At 45.1% G+C, this 17519-nt stretch overlaps 2 protein-coding genes across 4 annotated transcripts in view; one reads left to right on the top strand and one right to left on the bottom strand.

The window, feature by feature from the left end:
- THAP7 (THAP domain containing 7) overlaps nucleotides 1-17519 on the top strand; it is a 91940-nt gene that overhangs the window by 35747 nt on the left and 38674 nt on the right. The gene's annotated exons all lie outside the window — the stretch shown is intronic.
- RFPL4A (ret finger protein like 4A) overlaps nucleotides 15604-17519 on the bottom strand; it is a 34461-nt gene continuing 32545 nt past the window's right edge. For all 3 annotated transcript variants that reach the window (XM_073322131.1, XM_073322130.1, XM_073322132.1), the window contains exons 3-4: nucleotides 16492-16602; nucleotides 15604-16384 (exon numbers count right to left, since the gene is read on the bottom strand). In XM_073322131.1, the coding sequence (XP_073178232.1) occupies nucleotides 15867-16384; nucleotides 16492-16602 (629 nt within the window). In that variant the 3' untranslated portion in view covers nucleotides 15604-15866. The remainder of the gene's footprint in view (nucleotides 16385-16491; nucleotides 16603-17519) is intronic.

Raw genomic sequence — 17519 nt, forward strand, 5'->3', positions numbered from 1 at the left:
ACAGAGCCGATTTGCGGTCAGGATTTATCGGTGACTCATGGGGATAAATTTTAGACAGTAGATTTCCCCTTTTTATGCTTAGAAATTTTGTATGTTGTGAAGGCTAATTGTTTAAAAAAATCCCCCTGATGTAATCATGAGGAATAATAAATATATATTTTGTTTTGTTTCATTTCAAATTGAAACATTTCTTAACAACCAGAACATCTTTAAAAAATCAAACATTTGGATTTCTCTCTCTCCCACTTTCTCTCTCTTTTCTCCTTTTTTGCCACTGAGTGCAATAGATTGACTGAGTGAGGTCTGGGGTTTGTTTGCTTGTTTATTTTTTTTCCCATGGGTTTTTTTTTTTTCTGCACTCCGTAACTTTGCAAAACTTATCCAATTTTGGAAAAGTTAGAAAGAACAAAAAGCAAAGAAATGTAACAATGTAAAAAGGAGAAAACTGACAGAAAGTGGGAGAAAAGCAAAACTCAAAATAAGGGAAAAAGCAAAAAATGAATGATTGAAACACAATGTTCTATACAAATTGAACAAATTAATTTTCTTTCATTCTGATTTTTTGCCATGAAAAAATCAAAACAGTTCAAATGAAATGTATTTGGGGAGTCTGACCAGCTCTGATCTTCAGTCTCTTTTAAAGCTTTCTTATATACACTTTATAATCCAACTGACCCCAAATAACTAGTAAGGGTTTGTTTTTTTTGTTTGTTTTCCCAATTTCTTCCCCCTTTTAACTGCAAAGACAACTGCCAAAATTACCAGCAGAGCAATGCTGTTAATCCTGTGAAATATGCATTTCCTCCTCTGAAGCACCTCCAGTGAAACACAAGGCAGTGATTGTCCTCCTCTATTCGACACTGGTGAGGCCTCATCTGGAGTACTGTGTCCAGTTTTGGGCCCCACACTACAAGAAGGATGTGGAAAAATTGGAAACAGTCAAGCGGAGGGCAACAAAAATGTTTAGGGGACTGGAACACATGACTTATGAGGAGAGGCTGAGGGAACTGGGGATGTTTAGTCTACGGAAGAGAAGAATGAGGGGGGATTTGATAGCTGCTTTCAACTACCTGAAAGGGGGTTCCAAAGAGGATGGCTCTAGACTGTTCTCAATGGTAGCAGATGACAGAACGAGGAGTAATGGTCTCAAGTTGCAGTGGGGGAGGTTTAGGTTGGATATTAGGAAAAACTTTTTCACTAGGAGGGTGGTGAAACACTGGAATGCGTTACCTAGGGAGGTGGTGGAATCTCCTTCCTTAGAAGTTTTTAAGGTCAGGCTTGACAAAGCCCTGGCTGGGATGATTTAATTGGGGATTGGTCCTGCTTTGAGCAGGGGGTTGGACTAGATGACCTCCTGAGGTCCCTTCCAACCCTGATATTCTATGATTCTATGATTCAAGAAGAAAAATTCACAAGCACCATTTTATTCCTTTCTCTTCTTTTCACCAACTGCCTGCCCATCCCATGCACATGCAGTAGCCTAGTATATTTTACACCAAGATATACTTTCCAATGTGATAATCTATTGTTAAGAATGAAAGTCCTTTTGTATTTGAGAGCTCTAAAGACACATCTAGTTCTGCCATCCCCACAGATCCCTCAGAGCAGATTCCTGCCTTAAAGGTCCAATAGCAAAAGGAGAGTGGTTTTGGTTACAACTTTCCTCTTTTGAAAAAAATAAAATGAAATAGTGAAGTGCCTACCTCTCCTTAGCATTACAACTCTAAATCAAACATTATGTGACAAGGAGATTAGCATCTATTACTCTCATCTACACACTCAGCATGATCCAATTAATACAGATAAATGTTAGTCCAAACTCTGTATTTGCACAAAACTTCTTCTGATTATATGCCACTGTTTTCTGAATGATTCGCAATTTTTTTCATCGCTTCAGTTATGAAAACATCCCTGCAGTGCATCTAAACTTTAATTTCAGTCATTCCAATTGTTCCAGAAACAAGAAGTAACTTTTATAAATCCCAAATCTAGAGAAAATATAAAATACATATTTTAAAGATGTCTTATCTGGATTATAAATTACATTCGCACACAGCAGATTTGTGTACTCACCTCAGAACTCTCTCAGCAGACACAAAAAAGCCCGCCAAAATCCGTTGGACTATAAAAAGCAGGTGTGGGCAAAGGGCAAATGTCTGAACAAGCACTCAGGAAATGTGTGAAGGAGGGGACTGAAGGTGAATGAAAGAAAATGCCATCAGTGTGTGTGAGTGTGTGTGTGTGTGTGTGTAGATTGCACCCTACCCCATCCTGGTTCCCAGAATCCACAGATCCCCAGGATTTGTACACAGGTGTACATGACTACCCAATGTGCAGGGCAATGATGAATTGTCTTAATGCACAATCTCCCCCATAAGGATAAGGATGAGTGAGCCCTCAGAAGTGGTTAAGCCTTGGCTCTGCAACCATGGAAATGTCCCAACATCTAGGGGGTCCTCCCACAGATCTCAGGGCAGCTGTTGGAGTGGCAGTAGTCCCTCACACTCTTGCCTCAGGGCTTCCAGTGTCCTTATTCCCCTTATCTCAGGGGGCAGCCAGAGTTATGCCTCCCTCCCAGCTGCCTGGTATGATAGCCTGGGCCTTCCGGCTCCAGCAGGCTCCAACCCAGGGCTCTAGGAGTGGAAATGACATCAAGGAGTGCCCTGAGGCTGCTTCCCTGAACCACTTCCCACCTCTTTCTTTCCAAGTCCAGGGTGCAGTCAAAGTGTCACTAACTATCGAGCAAAAGATGGAGCGAAGGGTTCCCTAATCCTTAAAGACAAACTAGTCCCTCAGCAGGGACTCCCGCTATACCCTTACTCAGGTAAGGGTACATGCACATCTGCAAATTCCTACATTTCAAGGCCAGAAGGGACTACTGCGGTCATCTACTCTGATCTGCATGAAAGCCCAAACGATCTCTCGCAGCAATTTTTGCATCAAGCTGATAAGTTCTGGTTGAGCTGTAGCATCTCTTTGAGAAAGATGTCCAGGCTCATTTTAGTGATGGAAAATTCAACACATTCCTCGGTAATTTGTTCCAAGTGTTAACTACCCTCACTGTTAAAAACATGCACCGGATTTCTGTTCCAGTGGTTCCCAACTGTGGTCCACCGCTTGTTCAGGGAAAGCCCCTGGCGGGCCAGGCCGGTTTGTTTACCTGTCGCGTCCGCAGGTTCGGCCAATCGCGGCTCCCACTAGCCATGGTTCGCCGCTCCAGGCCAATGGGGGCTGCGGGAAGCGGCACGGGCCAAGGGATGTGCTGGCCACCCTTCCCGCAGCCCCCATTGGCCTGGAGCAGCGAACTGTGGCCAGTGGGAGCCGCGATTGGCCGAACCTACAGACGTGGCAGGTAAACAAACCAGGCCGGCGTGCCAGGGGCTTCCCCCGAACAAGCGGTGGACCACAGTTGAGAACCACTGTTCTATTCTGAATTTTTCCATCTTCAGATTCCAGGCTGTAGGTCTCATGATTTTTTAATCCTAAATTAAGGAGCCCTCTACTATCAGACATCTTTTTCTCGTGTAGATACTTGAAGACTGTGAGCAAGTCATATCTTCCCATCTATTGGCCTCTGTGCCAGTTAGCAGGTGGGACACTAGGATGTAGAGAATGTTTTATACAATAACAATTCTGTAATTACTGCAGCTAATATAGACACTGGTGTGCTGCCTTAGGGTTTTATGCAAGAAGCACCCATGTTCTGTGACCTAACAGCTTGTCATTTGATTTCTAGGATAAATTTAACATGTACATTTTGAGTTGGATTTTTTTCTGGCTCATGCATCAGCAAGAGGATTATTACCTGAATTTTGAGTGAAAACATTTGTTGCCAAAGATTCATGAAACAGCAAGCGCCCAGCTTGACTTTCAGAGTTCATGCTGAGTTTGCAGAGCACCTGGTTACTTGTAGACAGAACACTTTTTCACCAGTCATTGAGAGATACTAAATATGGAGTCTGACCCTTTTTAAAGAGTCATTTCTCAGAGTTTGAACCTGTATTTCATTCAAGGGCTTTATAATAGGACTTGACAATGAATAAGGGTTGCAGAATCAGATAATATCTTGGCATTAAATTCTATTATGGGGAGGAGGCTGTATAGGTAAAGAAGGCTATGTATTGCTGGACATCATCTTTAGTTGACCACTTAATGGCCAATGCTGCAAGATACTGTGATTCTTGATTCTCATCAATTATACAGCAGAATCGGACTCCCAAAGAGGGCAAGTAGTCATAGAATCATCGAATATCAGGGTTGGAAGGGACCTCAGGAGGGCATCTAGTCCAACCCCCTGCTCAAAGCAGGACCGATCCCCAATTAAATCATCCCAGCCAGGGCTTTGTCAGGCCTGACCTTAAAAACCTCAAAGGAAGGAGATTCCACCACCTCCCTAGGTAACGCATTCCAGTGCGTCACCACCCTTCTGGTGAAAAAGTTTTTCCTAATATCCCACCTAAACCTCCCCCACCTGTAGTCCCCTGTTGTTCAGATTTTGCTTATCTTTTATTACGTTCAGAATGGTCAGCAACAGCATGACAGTTGGGAATATTTCAAGCAAGTATACTAAAGCCCTAGATTTATATAAAATCCCAGTATAAGTGAGACATCCTGGTGGACATTGCATTTATTCCCCTAAGTACCCAACTGTCCAGCATAACAATGGGCCATTTAGGAAAACAGCTGTCAGAAATAAGTTATTAAGAAATGAAACACTGATTCATTTTAAGGTTATTTTTTATTTTATCAGTTTGTTTCTTCAAGAGAAAAAATGTCAAATTTCACAACATGTAAAATAACTCATTTCTTCTCAGCAGTGGGTGAATCATAGAATCATAGAATCATAGAATATCAGGGTTGGAAGGGACCCCAGAAGGTCATCTAGTCCAACCCGCTGCTCGAAGCAGGACCAATTCCCAGTTAAATCATCCCAGCCAGGGCTTTGTCAAGCCTGACCTTAAAAACCTCTAAGGAAGGAGATTCTACCACCTCCCTAGGTAACGCATTCCAGTGTTTCACCACCCTCTTAGTGAAAAAGTTTTTCCTAATATCCAATCTAAACCTCCCCCACTGCAACTTGAGACCATTACTCCTCGTTCTGTCATCTGCTACCATTGAGAACAGTCTAGAGCCATCCTCTTTGGAACCCCCTTTCAGGTAGTTGAAAGCAGTTATCAAATCCCCCCTCATTCTTCTCTTCTGCAGGCTAAACAATCCCAGCTCCCTCAGCCTCTCCTCATAAGTCATGTGTTCCAGTCCCCTAATCATTTTTGTTGCCCTTCGCTGGACTCTCTCCAATTTATCCACATCCTTCTTGTAGTGTGGGGCCCAAAACTGGACACAGTACTCCAGATGAGGCCTCACCAATGTCGAATAGAGGGGAACAATCACGTCCCTCGATCTGCTCGCTATGCCCCTACTTATACATCCCAAAATGCCATTGGCCTTCTTGGCAACAAGGGCACACTGCTGACTCATATCCAGCTTCTCGTCCACTGTCACCCCTAGGTCCTTTTCCGCAGAACTGCTGCCTAGCCATTCGGTCCCTAGTCTGTAGCTGTGCATTGGGTTCTTCCGTCCTAAGTGCAGGACCCTGCACTTATCCTTATTGAACCTCATCAGATTTCTTTTGGCCCAATCCTCCAATTTGTCTACGTCCTTCTGTATCCTATCCCTCCCCTCCAGCGTATCTACCACTCCTCCTAGTTTAGTATCATCCGCAAATTTGCTGAGAGTGCAATCCACACCATCCTCCAGATCATTTATGAAGATATTGAACAAAACCAGCCCCAGAACCGACCCTTGGGGCACTCCACTCGATACCGGCTGCCAACTAGACATGGAGCCATTGATCACTACCCGTTGAGCCCGACAATCTAGCCAGCTTTCTACCCACCTTATAGTGCATTCATCCAGCCCATACTTCCTTAACTTGCTGACAAGAATACTGTGGGAGACCGTGTCAAAAGCTTTGCTAAAGTCAAGAAACAATACATCCACTGCTTTCCCTTCATCCACAGAACCAGTAATCTCATCATAAAAGGCGATTAGATTAGTCAGGCATGACCTTCCCTTGGTGAATCCATGCTGGCTGTTCCTGATCACTTTCCTCTCATGTAAGTGCTTCAGGATTGATTCTTTGAGGACCTGCTCCATGATTTTTCCAGGGACTGAGGTGAGGCTGACTGGCCTGTAGTTCCCAGGATCCTCCTTCTTCCCTTTTTTAAAGATTGGCACTACATTAGCCTTTTTCCAGTCATCCGGGACTTCCCCCGTTCGCCACGAGTTTTCAAAGATAATGGCCAATGGCTCTGCAATCACAACCGCCAATTCCTTCAGCACTCTCGGATGCAACTCGTCCGGCCCCATGGACTTGTGCACGTCCAGCTTTTCTAAATAGTCCCTAACCACCTCTATCTCCACAGAGGGCTGGCCATCTCTTCCCCATTTTGTGATGCCCAGCGCAGCAGTCTGGGAGCTGACCTTGTTAGTGAAAACAGAGGCAAAAAAAGCATTGAGTACATTAGCTTTTTCCACATCCTCTGTCACTGGGTTGCCTCCCTCATTCAGTAAGGGGCCCACACTTTCCTTGGCTTTCTTCTTGTTGCCAACATACCTGAAGAAACCCTTCTTGTTACTCTTAACATCTCTGGCTAGCTGCAGCTCCAGGTGCGATTTGGCCCTCCTGATATCATTCCTACATGCCCGAGCAATATTTTTATACTCTTCCCTGGTCATATGTCCAACCTTCCACTTCTTGTAAGCTTCTTTTTTATGTTTAAGATCCGCTAGGATTTCACCATTAAGCCAAGCTGGTTGCCTGCCATATTTACTGCATCCTCTTCATCAGAATTTTTGGTACTTGTGTCTCTATCAAGCAGAATTTATCCCTATATAACCCCTCCAGGATGCACATGCTCCCTGGTAGAGCTTCCAATACAGCAACCAACCTTGTTTAAAATCACTCCAATTAAATGGACTAAACTGTTTCAGCTATAGTTACATTTGGTTCTTTCTAGTATTTTCTTTTAACACACTTTGTTGGGAAAGGATTGGTATCAGATGGAAATCTTTATTTTAAGGCACAGAAAGGAAAGAGCAGTCATGATGTTGGATTGCACTTGGATTTATAATAAGAAGTAGTGGTAGACCTTAGCTTGACATATGTTTTGGCCAAATCAGGCCATGATGATTCACTCTCTGTCCTTTCTTTCTTGCTCTCTCTCTCTGTACAAATTGCAAGGCCAAAGTGCTAATTATCACAGGCTGTTACTAGACAGAGTCTGTGCTAAGGAGTGATAAGAACTTTGAGAAAACAATGCTGCTCTTCGAAGCAGCCCACTGATTCTCTCACCCGTTGCGTGTTTTATGATGTTTATTTAGATTTCTGTATAACAAGAGAGGGTGGGAGAATTGGATTGACTCTGTTACACCCTGAAAGTCATGAAATTGTTAAGTAAAAGAATAGGTATATAAATGAAATGTAAGAACGATGAGTGCATGTGAGTGAGTGTTTGAAATAGGTAATTAATTGGTTAGTCGATGGTGCCAGCCTAAGAATTACGACTCCAGTATCAATGGGCCGAAGAAAGTGCAGAGTGGAGATAACTGGACGACCCCCAGAGGGCAAACCAGAATCCACCCAATTGCATCAAACTTGGGAGGACAGAAGAACTGAAAAACAGCTGTCATGGATGTGCCATCTGCTGATTGAGCTGATTAATGGTCATACATCAGCATGATGAAGCAGCCTCCATAGACTTGTATTAGACCAAAGACCTATAAGAACAGAACCGAGGGACTGAGTTCTTCAAGTCTGGTTCTGCGACCACCCTCCAAGAGCATCAGATGCGCATCTGACAAAGACTCGGTTCCACCCTCGTGCCCAGGTCACCTGGCCAGTGACTTGTCACGAGCAACCTTTAGGCTGGTAACTATAACAACTTTGCAGAACTTGTTTGAATGTGTTTGTGTGAATGAATAGTGATAGTGATTGCATTCGCTGATTTTCTGTTGTATTTACAATAAACGCGGCATTTTGCCTTATCCCTCGTATAAGATCCTATTGGTATTATTTTATTAGTGTAACAATGAAAGCTGAGCTTTTGATGGGGATCCTATGGAAATTTGGCACCCAATTCAATGTGATTTGGGTGCCTAAATCCCTTAAGTCCCTTTGGAAACCCCAGTCTAATGCATTCCTCCCCACATGCAAATACAGGTCTAGATGCTGAGCTCTATTTTGCTGCTAAGCAAGGCGGGGAGGTTAGGGTCTCTTCTTTCCCACCAAGTCTTGATTGTGCAATGCACGCAACACGTATAGACAGGGGAAATGCAGGGCTGCAAAATTCCAGAGGGAATGCTGGGAGAAGGGCTGACCAAAATTTGTCCATCAAAACTTTTTTTTATTAAAAATAAAGTTTTTGAAAAAACAAAACATTTCATGGAAAAGCTCTGCTTTCCTAGAAAATTTCTGATTTTTCACCAGAATGCTGAAAATATGAAAACTGAACATTTTCATCAAAATGCCAACGATTTCCCAGTTTGCGGCCAAAACTATTCAGCCAGCAGCAGCTTTTGGATGAAATATTCATTTTTCACAATTTTGATATTTTGGTCAAAAAATCACCAGTTTTCTGCTAAAAAAATTACCAGAAATTATATGCAGTTTTTTCCATCTTCACAGTCATTTTCTGCTGAAGGGGGCAGATTGCCTCCTAGGACTCCCTGGTGCTCAGGGATCTAGCACTCCAAACTACACTCTTACAGGGGGTGCAGCCTATTCCCCTCTCAATGTCTGGCCCGCTGGGTTAAAAAGGGCCAGAACCATGGCAGGGGTAGAACCACTGCTGTGACAATAGTGCTCAGTTTTGAACGTCTGCAGTAGTGCTGAGCAAATTATGCACAGAAGGTAACATATTTGTATCTTTTTCTATTGGTGAATTATCTGTGAGCATTTCTCACTTTTCAGAAATGTACTCACTATTCAGTTATTTTCCAAATAATGGCAACAAAACAATTCTTGGCTGTGAGCTATTCAGTGTGAGTAACTGACATTTGATATTTGGGCTGCCCTGGTTAGAATTGTTTGGACGGATAAGCATTCGGTCTTGATTGGGTCCCGGGTTCAGCAAACCATCCCTATTCTACAAAGCACTAGGGTTCACTAAAGTCTAAGGAATTTAAGTATAGTCTTAAATTTTGCTGAAGAGGGATGGCCTTTGCTGCATTGTGTCCTAGATGATCATATCATTTGACATCAGGTTTCTGGTGTGAATATTTGCATTTACTCATTCAAAATTTGCTTTCCACCAATATTCTGTCATCTTTGCTTACACTTTATCATTTCCACTAACATTGCTGATAGTAAATTAGTTCACTAGATACCTAATGAAAGTGAACACAAAATGGACAAAAGCACAACCCTCCTTTATTCATTTTTTTATTCAAGTCAATATTTACTGAAAAATTATTGGTCCATTTGACCAGTCGTAGTTTCTACTCAGGTCATTTCACTGGCAATTTGCCTAGGTCAGGTGTTTTGAAGTATCTGTTTCGGCCTTTGGGCCATCTTCAAAAATGTCAAAATTGTACCATTCCCCCTTTCTCTCCCTCTCTTTCTCTCAGATTCTATATTAACTAATTAAACACTTCCCTTTCTTCTATATTGGTTCAGGTTTCCTGGCTCCCCTTGTCTCCTCTCTCCTCAGAAGGAGTAAATTTAAAATTCCCATAACTATTAGATCCAGTGTTTGATTTCAGAGAGAGGTTAAGGGGCTCATATTATTGTTGACTCATATTTAGTTTGTGATCCGTTCTAACTCCCAGATCCCTTTCTCCAGTTCTCCTTCCTAGCCACTCCTTTCCCATTTTGTGTGTGTGCAACTGATTGCTCCTTTGTAAGTGGAGTACTTTGCATTTGTCCTTCTTGAATTTCATCCTCGTTATTTCAGACCATTCCTCAAGTTTGTCCAGATCATTTTGAATTTGCATCCTATCCTCCAAAGCCCTTACAACCCCTCCCAGCTTGATATTGTCTGCAAAATGTATAATTTTACTCTCCATGCCGTTATCTAAATCACTGATGAAGGTATTGAACAGAACCGGACCCAGAACTGATCCCTGTAGGACCCCACTCTTTATGCCCTTCCAGCAGGACTGTGAACCATTGATAACTACTCTCTGAGTAGGCTTTTCCAACCAGTTGTGAGTACACCTTATACTAGACTCATCTAGGCTGCTGTTTATGACAAGGCCATGTGAGATGATATCAAAAGCCTTACTAAAGTTGAGATGTATTGAGATATAGCAAGTGTGATGGGGCAAGGCCAGGTGGCTATAGAAAAGTAGTGGGAGATAGATATATTAGCTCCAGGCTAAACAAATCTCTGGTACCAGGATAAGTTAAATGGCAGCTGCTCCAGGTCAATTAAGACACCTGGGGCCAATTAAGAACTTTCCAGAAGGCAGGGAGAGTGCTAGGTTGATTGGGACACCTGAAGCCAATCAGGGGCTGGCTGAAACTAGTGAAAAGCCTCCCAGTCAGTCAGGTGGGTGTGCATGTCAGGAGCTGTGGGAGGAAGTTGTGTTGTTGGAGAGACTGAGCAGTACACACCATATCAGGCCAAAGGAAGGGGGCCCTGAAGTAAGGGTGAAGTAGAGTTTGGGGAAGTGAGGGCTGCTGTGGGGGAAGTAGCCCAGGGAATTGTACATGTCATGTTTCTAAAAGGTCAGCCTCCATAGCTGATACTATTAGGGTCCCTGGACTGGAACCAGGAGTAGAGGGAGGGCCTGGGCTCCCACCCCTTTGCCCCCGATTAATCACTGAGACTGGGAGACAACAGAGACTGTGCAAGGGAGGACAGCTTCTCCTCACCTCATGATGAAAATGGCTCAGTAGACTGTGACCCTTGTCTCTAGAAAGAGAAGGGTTATGTGGAAGGTCACATCTAGCCTCTGAGGCTAGCGAAATCTGCCAGGAAACGCGGGACCCACGGAGGCAGGGACAGAGCTTTTTCACACAAGAGATAGTCAAGATAGCTGCTATGGCAGGGCGGCTTGTACCAACCTGGGAAGCAACTGGTGCCTGCCACTGGACATGAGGTTCTGATCCTGTCTGGCAATCCCTCTGTCCTTTGGCAATCGTAGTCCCTACTTGTGACCCACCTGGTCACTGTGCTGCCAACTAAGAAGAGTGAAGCAACTTGCAGCATTTCCCATTGCGTTGTTTATTGGCTGACTGAAGGGTTGACGAAGATAAAAGCATCCCAAGTCCTGGAATGTCTGCAGACAATGGATCTGTATGACCTGACGCTCCCCCGTGCCCTCACCCCATCTCCCCTCTGCCATCCACTCCACTTCTGAGACACATCGCCTGGATCAGCCCCCAGGTCCTCTCGCCTCGGGCACAGCCCAGCAGCAGTGGCTCCCGGGAGAGCTTGCAGTGAGCTGCTATGAACTCAACTACCCATAGTGGAAATTTCTTCCTGAGATTAAGATCACAGAGTCAGAGCGATGTAGGGCTGGATGGGCCCTCGAGAAGTCATCAAGTCCAGCCCCCGGTGCTGAGGCAGGACCAAGTCAACCTAGACCCATCCTGACAGGTGTTTGTCCAACCTGCTCTTCAGAAACACCAATGATGGGAACGCCACAAGCTCTCCTGGAAGCCTATTCCAGAGCTTAACTACCCCTATAGCTAGAAAGTTTTTCCTACTATCGAACCTAAATCTCCCTTGCCACAGCTCATGTCCATTATTGCTTGTCCTACCTGCAGTGGACATGGAGAACAACTGATCACAAGTCCTCTTGAAACAGCCCTTAATAGATTGTTTACACCCTGAAGCATGGGAGTTTCTAGCTGCTTCCCAGAAGTTTGGGTATTATTCCACTTTACTATGGTCACCGGTTCTCATTATCCTGCTAAGATCTTAGCTCCTTTGTAATATCCAGTGGCAAGGAGTTCCACCAGCTAGGATCACCTGGGTATCAATTCCCTGCTGTTGCAGGAGCCTCAGGCATTGGTGCATCTCAGACCCTCCTATTCTCTGCCTGTGGCACACAATAGTTTGCTCTCCGGAGGGGCTGTAATACTTTGGTCTGTTCTGGTTGCTGAGGTGGTGCTTAGTGGCCTGTGAGATGCAGGAGGTCAGATTAGATGATCTTGGGGTCCCATCTGGCCTTAAATTCTATGGTCAGGTGTACACTGCAAAGTTTTGCTGGCATAGCAATCAGAGGTATGAAAAAAGAAAAACACTCCACAGCCGACATAGCTGAGCACCCCATGTAGACACAGCTATATTGAACACTGTCAGCTTAGCCAAGGTTGTTCAAGGATGTGGCATTCCTATACTGAAAGAAAAACCTCCTTCAGTTAGCATATGCTGCATCTACACTAGGGTACTCTGCTGATAACCCTAACCCTAGCCCTATACGGGGATAGCTGTATCTGCAGAGCCCACGTAGTGTAGACTAGCCCTATGACTCTACACTGCAAAGGAAATCTCGTGAAGCCGACTTTCAGAGCCCAGGTTAATTGACTAGGGCTCATGGGTCTCAGGCTGCAGGGCTAAAAATAGCAGCCTAGACGTCCCCGCTCAGGCTGGAGCCCGGCCTCTGAAACCCGGCAAAAGGGGAAGGACTCAAGTCTGGACTGCAGCCAGAATGGGAAAGTCTAGACTGCTGTTTTTAGCCCCACAGCCCGAGACCCAGAAGCCCAAGTCAATTGATCCACACTCTGAGACTCAGCACAGGTGTGTGTGAGGGGGGTGTCTTTGCAGTGTAGACGTATCCTGTGGCTTTAATTGTATCTTGCATTAAAAAAAATCAAAATGAAAAATTCTGTTTCTTCAGTTCAGAACAACTTTTCATCTCAAAATGTAGGTAATGCAGTATTATAGTAATTAGGGCTGTGAAGCGATTAAAAAAATTAATTGTGATTCATCACACAGTTAAACAATAATAGAATACCATTTATTTAAATATTTTCAGATGTTTTCTACATTTTCAAAATGTATTGAGTTCAATTACAACACAGAATACAAAGTGTACAGTGCTCGCTTTATATTTATTTTTATTACAAGTATTTGCACTGTATAAAACAAAAGAAATAGTATTTTTCAATTCACCTAATACAAGTACTGTAGTGCAATCTCTTTATCATTAAAGTTGAACTTACAAATGTAGAATTATGTACCAAAGAAACATTCAAAAGTAAAACAATGTAAAATTTTAGAGCCTGCAAGTCCACCCAGTCCTACTTCTTGTTCAGCCAATTGCTCAGACAAACAAGTTTCTTTACATTTGCAGGAGATAATGCTGCCCGCTTCTGGTTTACAATGTCATCTGCAAGTGAGAACAGGTGTTCTCATGGCACTGTTGTAGCCGGCATCACAAGATATTTACATGGCAGATGTGCTAAATATTCATATGTCCCTTCATGCTTCAACCATGAATCCAGGGGACATGCGTCCATGCTGATGACGGGTTCTGCTCGATAACGATCCAAAGCAGAGCAGCCCAACGCATGTTCATTTTCATCTTCTGAGTCAGATGCCACCAGCAGAAGGTTGATTTTCATTTTTGGTGGTTCGGGTTCTGTAGTTTCCGCATCAGAGTGTTGCTCTTTTAAGATTTCTGAAAGCATGCTCCACAACCCATCCTGATCAGATTTTGGGAGGCACTTCAGCTTCTTAAACCTTGAGTTGAGTGCTGTAGCTACCTTTAGAAATCTCACATTGGTACCTTCTTTGCGTTTTGTCAAATCTGCAGTGAAAGTGTTCTTAAAACAAATAGCATGTGCTGAGTCTTCATCCAAGATTGCTATAACATGAAATGTATGGCAGAATGCAGGTAAAACGGAACAGGGGACATACAATTCTCCCCCAAGGAGTTCAGTCACAAATTTAATTAATGCATTGTTTTTTTAATGAGCATCATCAGCATGGAAGCATGTCCTCTGGAATGGTGGGCGAAGCATGAAGGGGCATACAAATTTTAGCATATCTGCCACGTAAATACCTTGAAATGCTGGCTACAAAAGTGCCATGCGAATGCCTGTTCTCACTTTTGGGTGACATTGTAAATAAGAAGCCGGCAGCATTATCTCCTGTAAACATAAACACACCTGTTTGTCTGAGCGATTGGCTGAACAAGAAGTAGGACTGAGTGGACTTGTAAGCTCTGAAGTTTTACATTGTTTTGTTTCTGAGTGCAGTTATGTCACAAAAAAAATCTGCATTTGTAAGCTGCACTTTCACAACAAAGAGATTGCATTATGGTACTCGTCTGAGGTGAATTGAAAAATACTATTTCTTTTATCATTTTTACAGTGCAAATATTTATAATCAAAATAATAGGCACTTTGATTTCAATTACAACATCGAATACAATATATATGAAAATGTAGAAAAATATCCAAAATATTTAATACATTTCAGTTGGTATTCAATTGTTTAACAGTGCAATTAAAACTGCGATTAATCGCGATTGATTTTTTTTAATTGCGATTAACTTTTTTGAGTTAATCACGTGAGTTAACTGCGATTAAGTGACAGCCCTGATACATGCACCTCATGCGCACACACGCACACACCCCCCCATATCCATACACATTCACACACAGAGCAGGGCCTAGCCCCTCCAGCAGGGGGTAGCAGGGACACACACACACACACACACACACACACACACACTGAGATCAGGGCCCAGCCCCTCCAGCAGGGGGCAGCAAGGACACACACACACACACGCACACACACAGAGCAGGGTGCAGCCCTTCCAGCAGGGGGCAGCAGGGACACACACACACACACGCACACACACACACACTGAGATCAGGGCCCAGCCCCTCCAGCAGGGGGCAGCAGGGACACACACACACGGCAGAGCGCAACCCCTCCACCAGGGGGTAGCAGGGACAGCGATTGAAGCCCCCTGGCCAGAGCTGCGGGAACACGTGGAGCCCAGTAAGGAGCCTGCGAGCCCCGCCAATCCCCCACCACCACAGCAGCAGCGGGGGTTGCCCCCCTCCCCAGCACCAGCAGGGGTCCCGGTCATGCGCCGTGACCCAGCCCCACTCCCCCCTCCGCCCCCACACCAGTGGGGGTCCTGGCCGCAAACCGTTGCTGCCCCCCCACCCCAGCACCAGTGGGGGTCCTGGGCCACCCCCACACACCACCGGCAGCACCCCCAGACCTCCGCCCCTCATTACCCCCATGCCGAAGTTTTAGTTAGGGATATAAAGTAAAATTCAAGGGCCGTGAATTTTTGTTTACTGCCGGTAACCTGTCCATGACTTTTACTAAAAATACCTGTGACTAAAACGTAGCCTTACTTATATGTCAAAATCAGGTCACCTCTCAAACTTCTCCAAGCAGACTGAGCTCTTTAAGTCTCCCCTGCTCAAATAGCAGAATGGGAGCCCCCAAAATTCATGAGATTGGCTTGAAAAAAAAAATCACAAGATTTGACAAATAATAAACCTTTGGGAGGGGGGGTTTGTTTGTTTGTTTTATACATTTGCCTTCTGGGGTTGGACCTTTCTAGGGTCAGGTTTCACAGGGTTTCTCCGCAACCCAAAGTGCTAGAAAACGAGTTACCTTTTTTTTTTTTAATAAAAGTGCAGATTCTTACCAAAATACCATGGCTCCAAGAGCTGGAGACGTCAAGAAACAACACAAAATATCATCCGACAAAGTCACGCGAGACAGTCGAGGAGGGTTTGCACCCGATCCGGACAGGAAGTGAAAGTGAAAGTGGAAGTTCGGAGGCAGGTGGCAGTGGCAGTGGATTCCCGTGGCTGGGATTTTGGCCTGCACGCCGGAGTGTAACATCCCTGCTCTTGCAAAGAGTGCGGTGGGGAGGCGCTCTCAGTCACATGGGCAGAGCTGGAGGGGGACCTCCGTGTCCCAGGTCAAGAAGAAGGGGAACATCTTCTCGGAGAAGGGGTAGTTGAAGGTGAAGATGTGCTCCCCGGCGTCGTTGTTGTAGAAGGAGAGTTTTCCAAGGATGAAGTCTAGATGCACCTTGATCCTGCGCAGAGGCTCCCGTAGGAAAAGCGTCGTCTTAGGGGTGCTGAGCGCCTTGTACTCCCCATGGTTCAGCTCCAGCCCCCAGAACCCCTGCTCAGCCGTTATATAGAGATACACGTTCCTCTTCACTGACTCCCGGACGGCGCCGACGATCCAGCCTTTCCCGGCACCCACCTCCACTGCCCAGTCCAGCCGCCCCCCAGAGATGCCCGGGGTGCCCAGCACACAGGGCTGAAAATAAAAACGCTCTGAGCTGCAGGGAAGGTTCTGAGCGCAGTCCCCGAGTCGCACACTTTTCTGGTCTTGGGAGATCAGCAGCGTGCGGAACGCCGTGTTGGGATCCAGCTTCACCTCCACTGGGGAGAGAGAAGCAGAGAGTTAGGGTGAGATCTCGGCATGCAGCACCACGGCCGTTGCGAAATCTCAACGTGCCCTGGGCTGGTGGCATCGGACTGTCACTGACCTTTCTTCTTGCTTCTGAAAAATTGATCGTACATCTCTGAGTCCAGCTTCTCCTGCTGGTCATTCTCGTCGTCCTCGCTCGCGCCAGCCGGCTCTGGCATCTGACGGAAAACTACGAGACACACGAGAGAAATAATTACCCATGGGCGAAACTGCCGCCGAAAGGGACAAACGGAGGCAGGCTGTCAGGAGGTCAGGCTACATACTCCCGGGGTCAGCCCCATTGTAGATACATCACTTCCCACTAGGGGGTGCTCTAATGAGGACAGGCAATCTCTACAGAGGGAGGAATCAAACCCTGAATGTTGTATTGTCTTCTCCCTCTCTCGTTTTATACGTGAACAGTGAACTACACCTACTGCTAGCATTGGCAGCATTCGATTTTTATGGGTTTATAATTTCGAGGGATAAATAGCGACGTTTATTTTGAAGCTTTTTTTTCTATTTTATCGACTGAAATATTCACAGGTGCTGGAAATTTCGGGTTTTAAGCATTTCGTTCTATTTTGATCAACCGACATTTTCATAGTTCTGCCACATTACGGGTTTTAAGCCTCTCTTTTTTCTGTTTTTATGGATTTAAATTTTTCAGAGTTGCAGGAAATCCTTTTTGGGGGGGAAAAGGGGAGTCAGACCATACAGTAACTCCTCACTTAAAGTTGTCCCCGTTAATGTTGTTACGTTGCTGATCAATTAGAGACCAGGCTCGTTTAAAGTTGCGCCATGCTCCCTTATAACGTTGTTTGGCAGCCGCCTGCTTTGTCCACTGCTTGCAGGAAGAGCAGCCCGCGGCAGCGAGCTGGTGGGGGCTTGGAACCAGCATGGGCCGGCAGCCCCCCATCAGCTCCCCGCTCCCTAAGTTCCCTGTGCAGCAGCCGCCAGTTCTGGGCGCTAGCCACTAGGCCACCCTTGTTAGACGGGGGAAAACTGAGGCATGCCAGGGGATGACCCTCCCCCCCATTTACCAGAAAGCTCCAGCAAGAAATGAGTCAGACCACTGGGGGAAACGAGGCGGGATCTCTTCTATCA

The sequence above is a fragment of the Lepidochelys kempii genome, chromosome 23 (assembly GCF_965140265.1).
Source record: "Lepidochelys kempii isolate rLepKem1 chromosome 23, rLepKem1.hap2, whole genome shotgun sequence".
Classification (NCBI taxonomy): Eukaryota; Metazoa; Chordata; order Testudines; family Cheloniidae; genus Lepidochelys; species Lepidochelys kempii.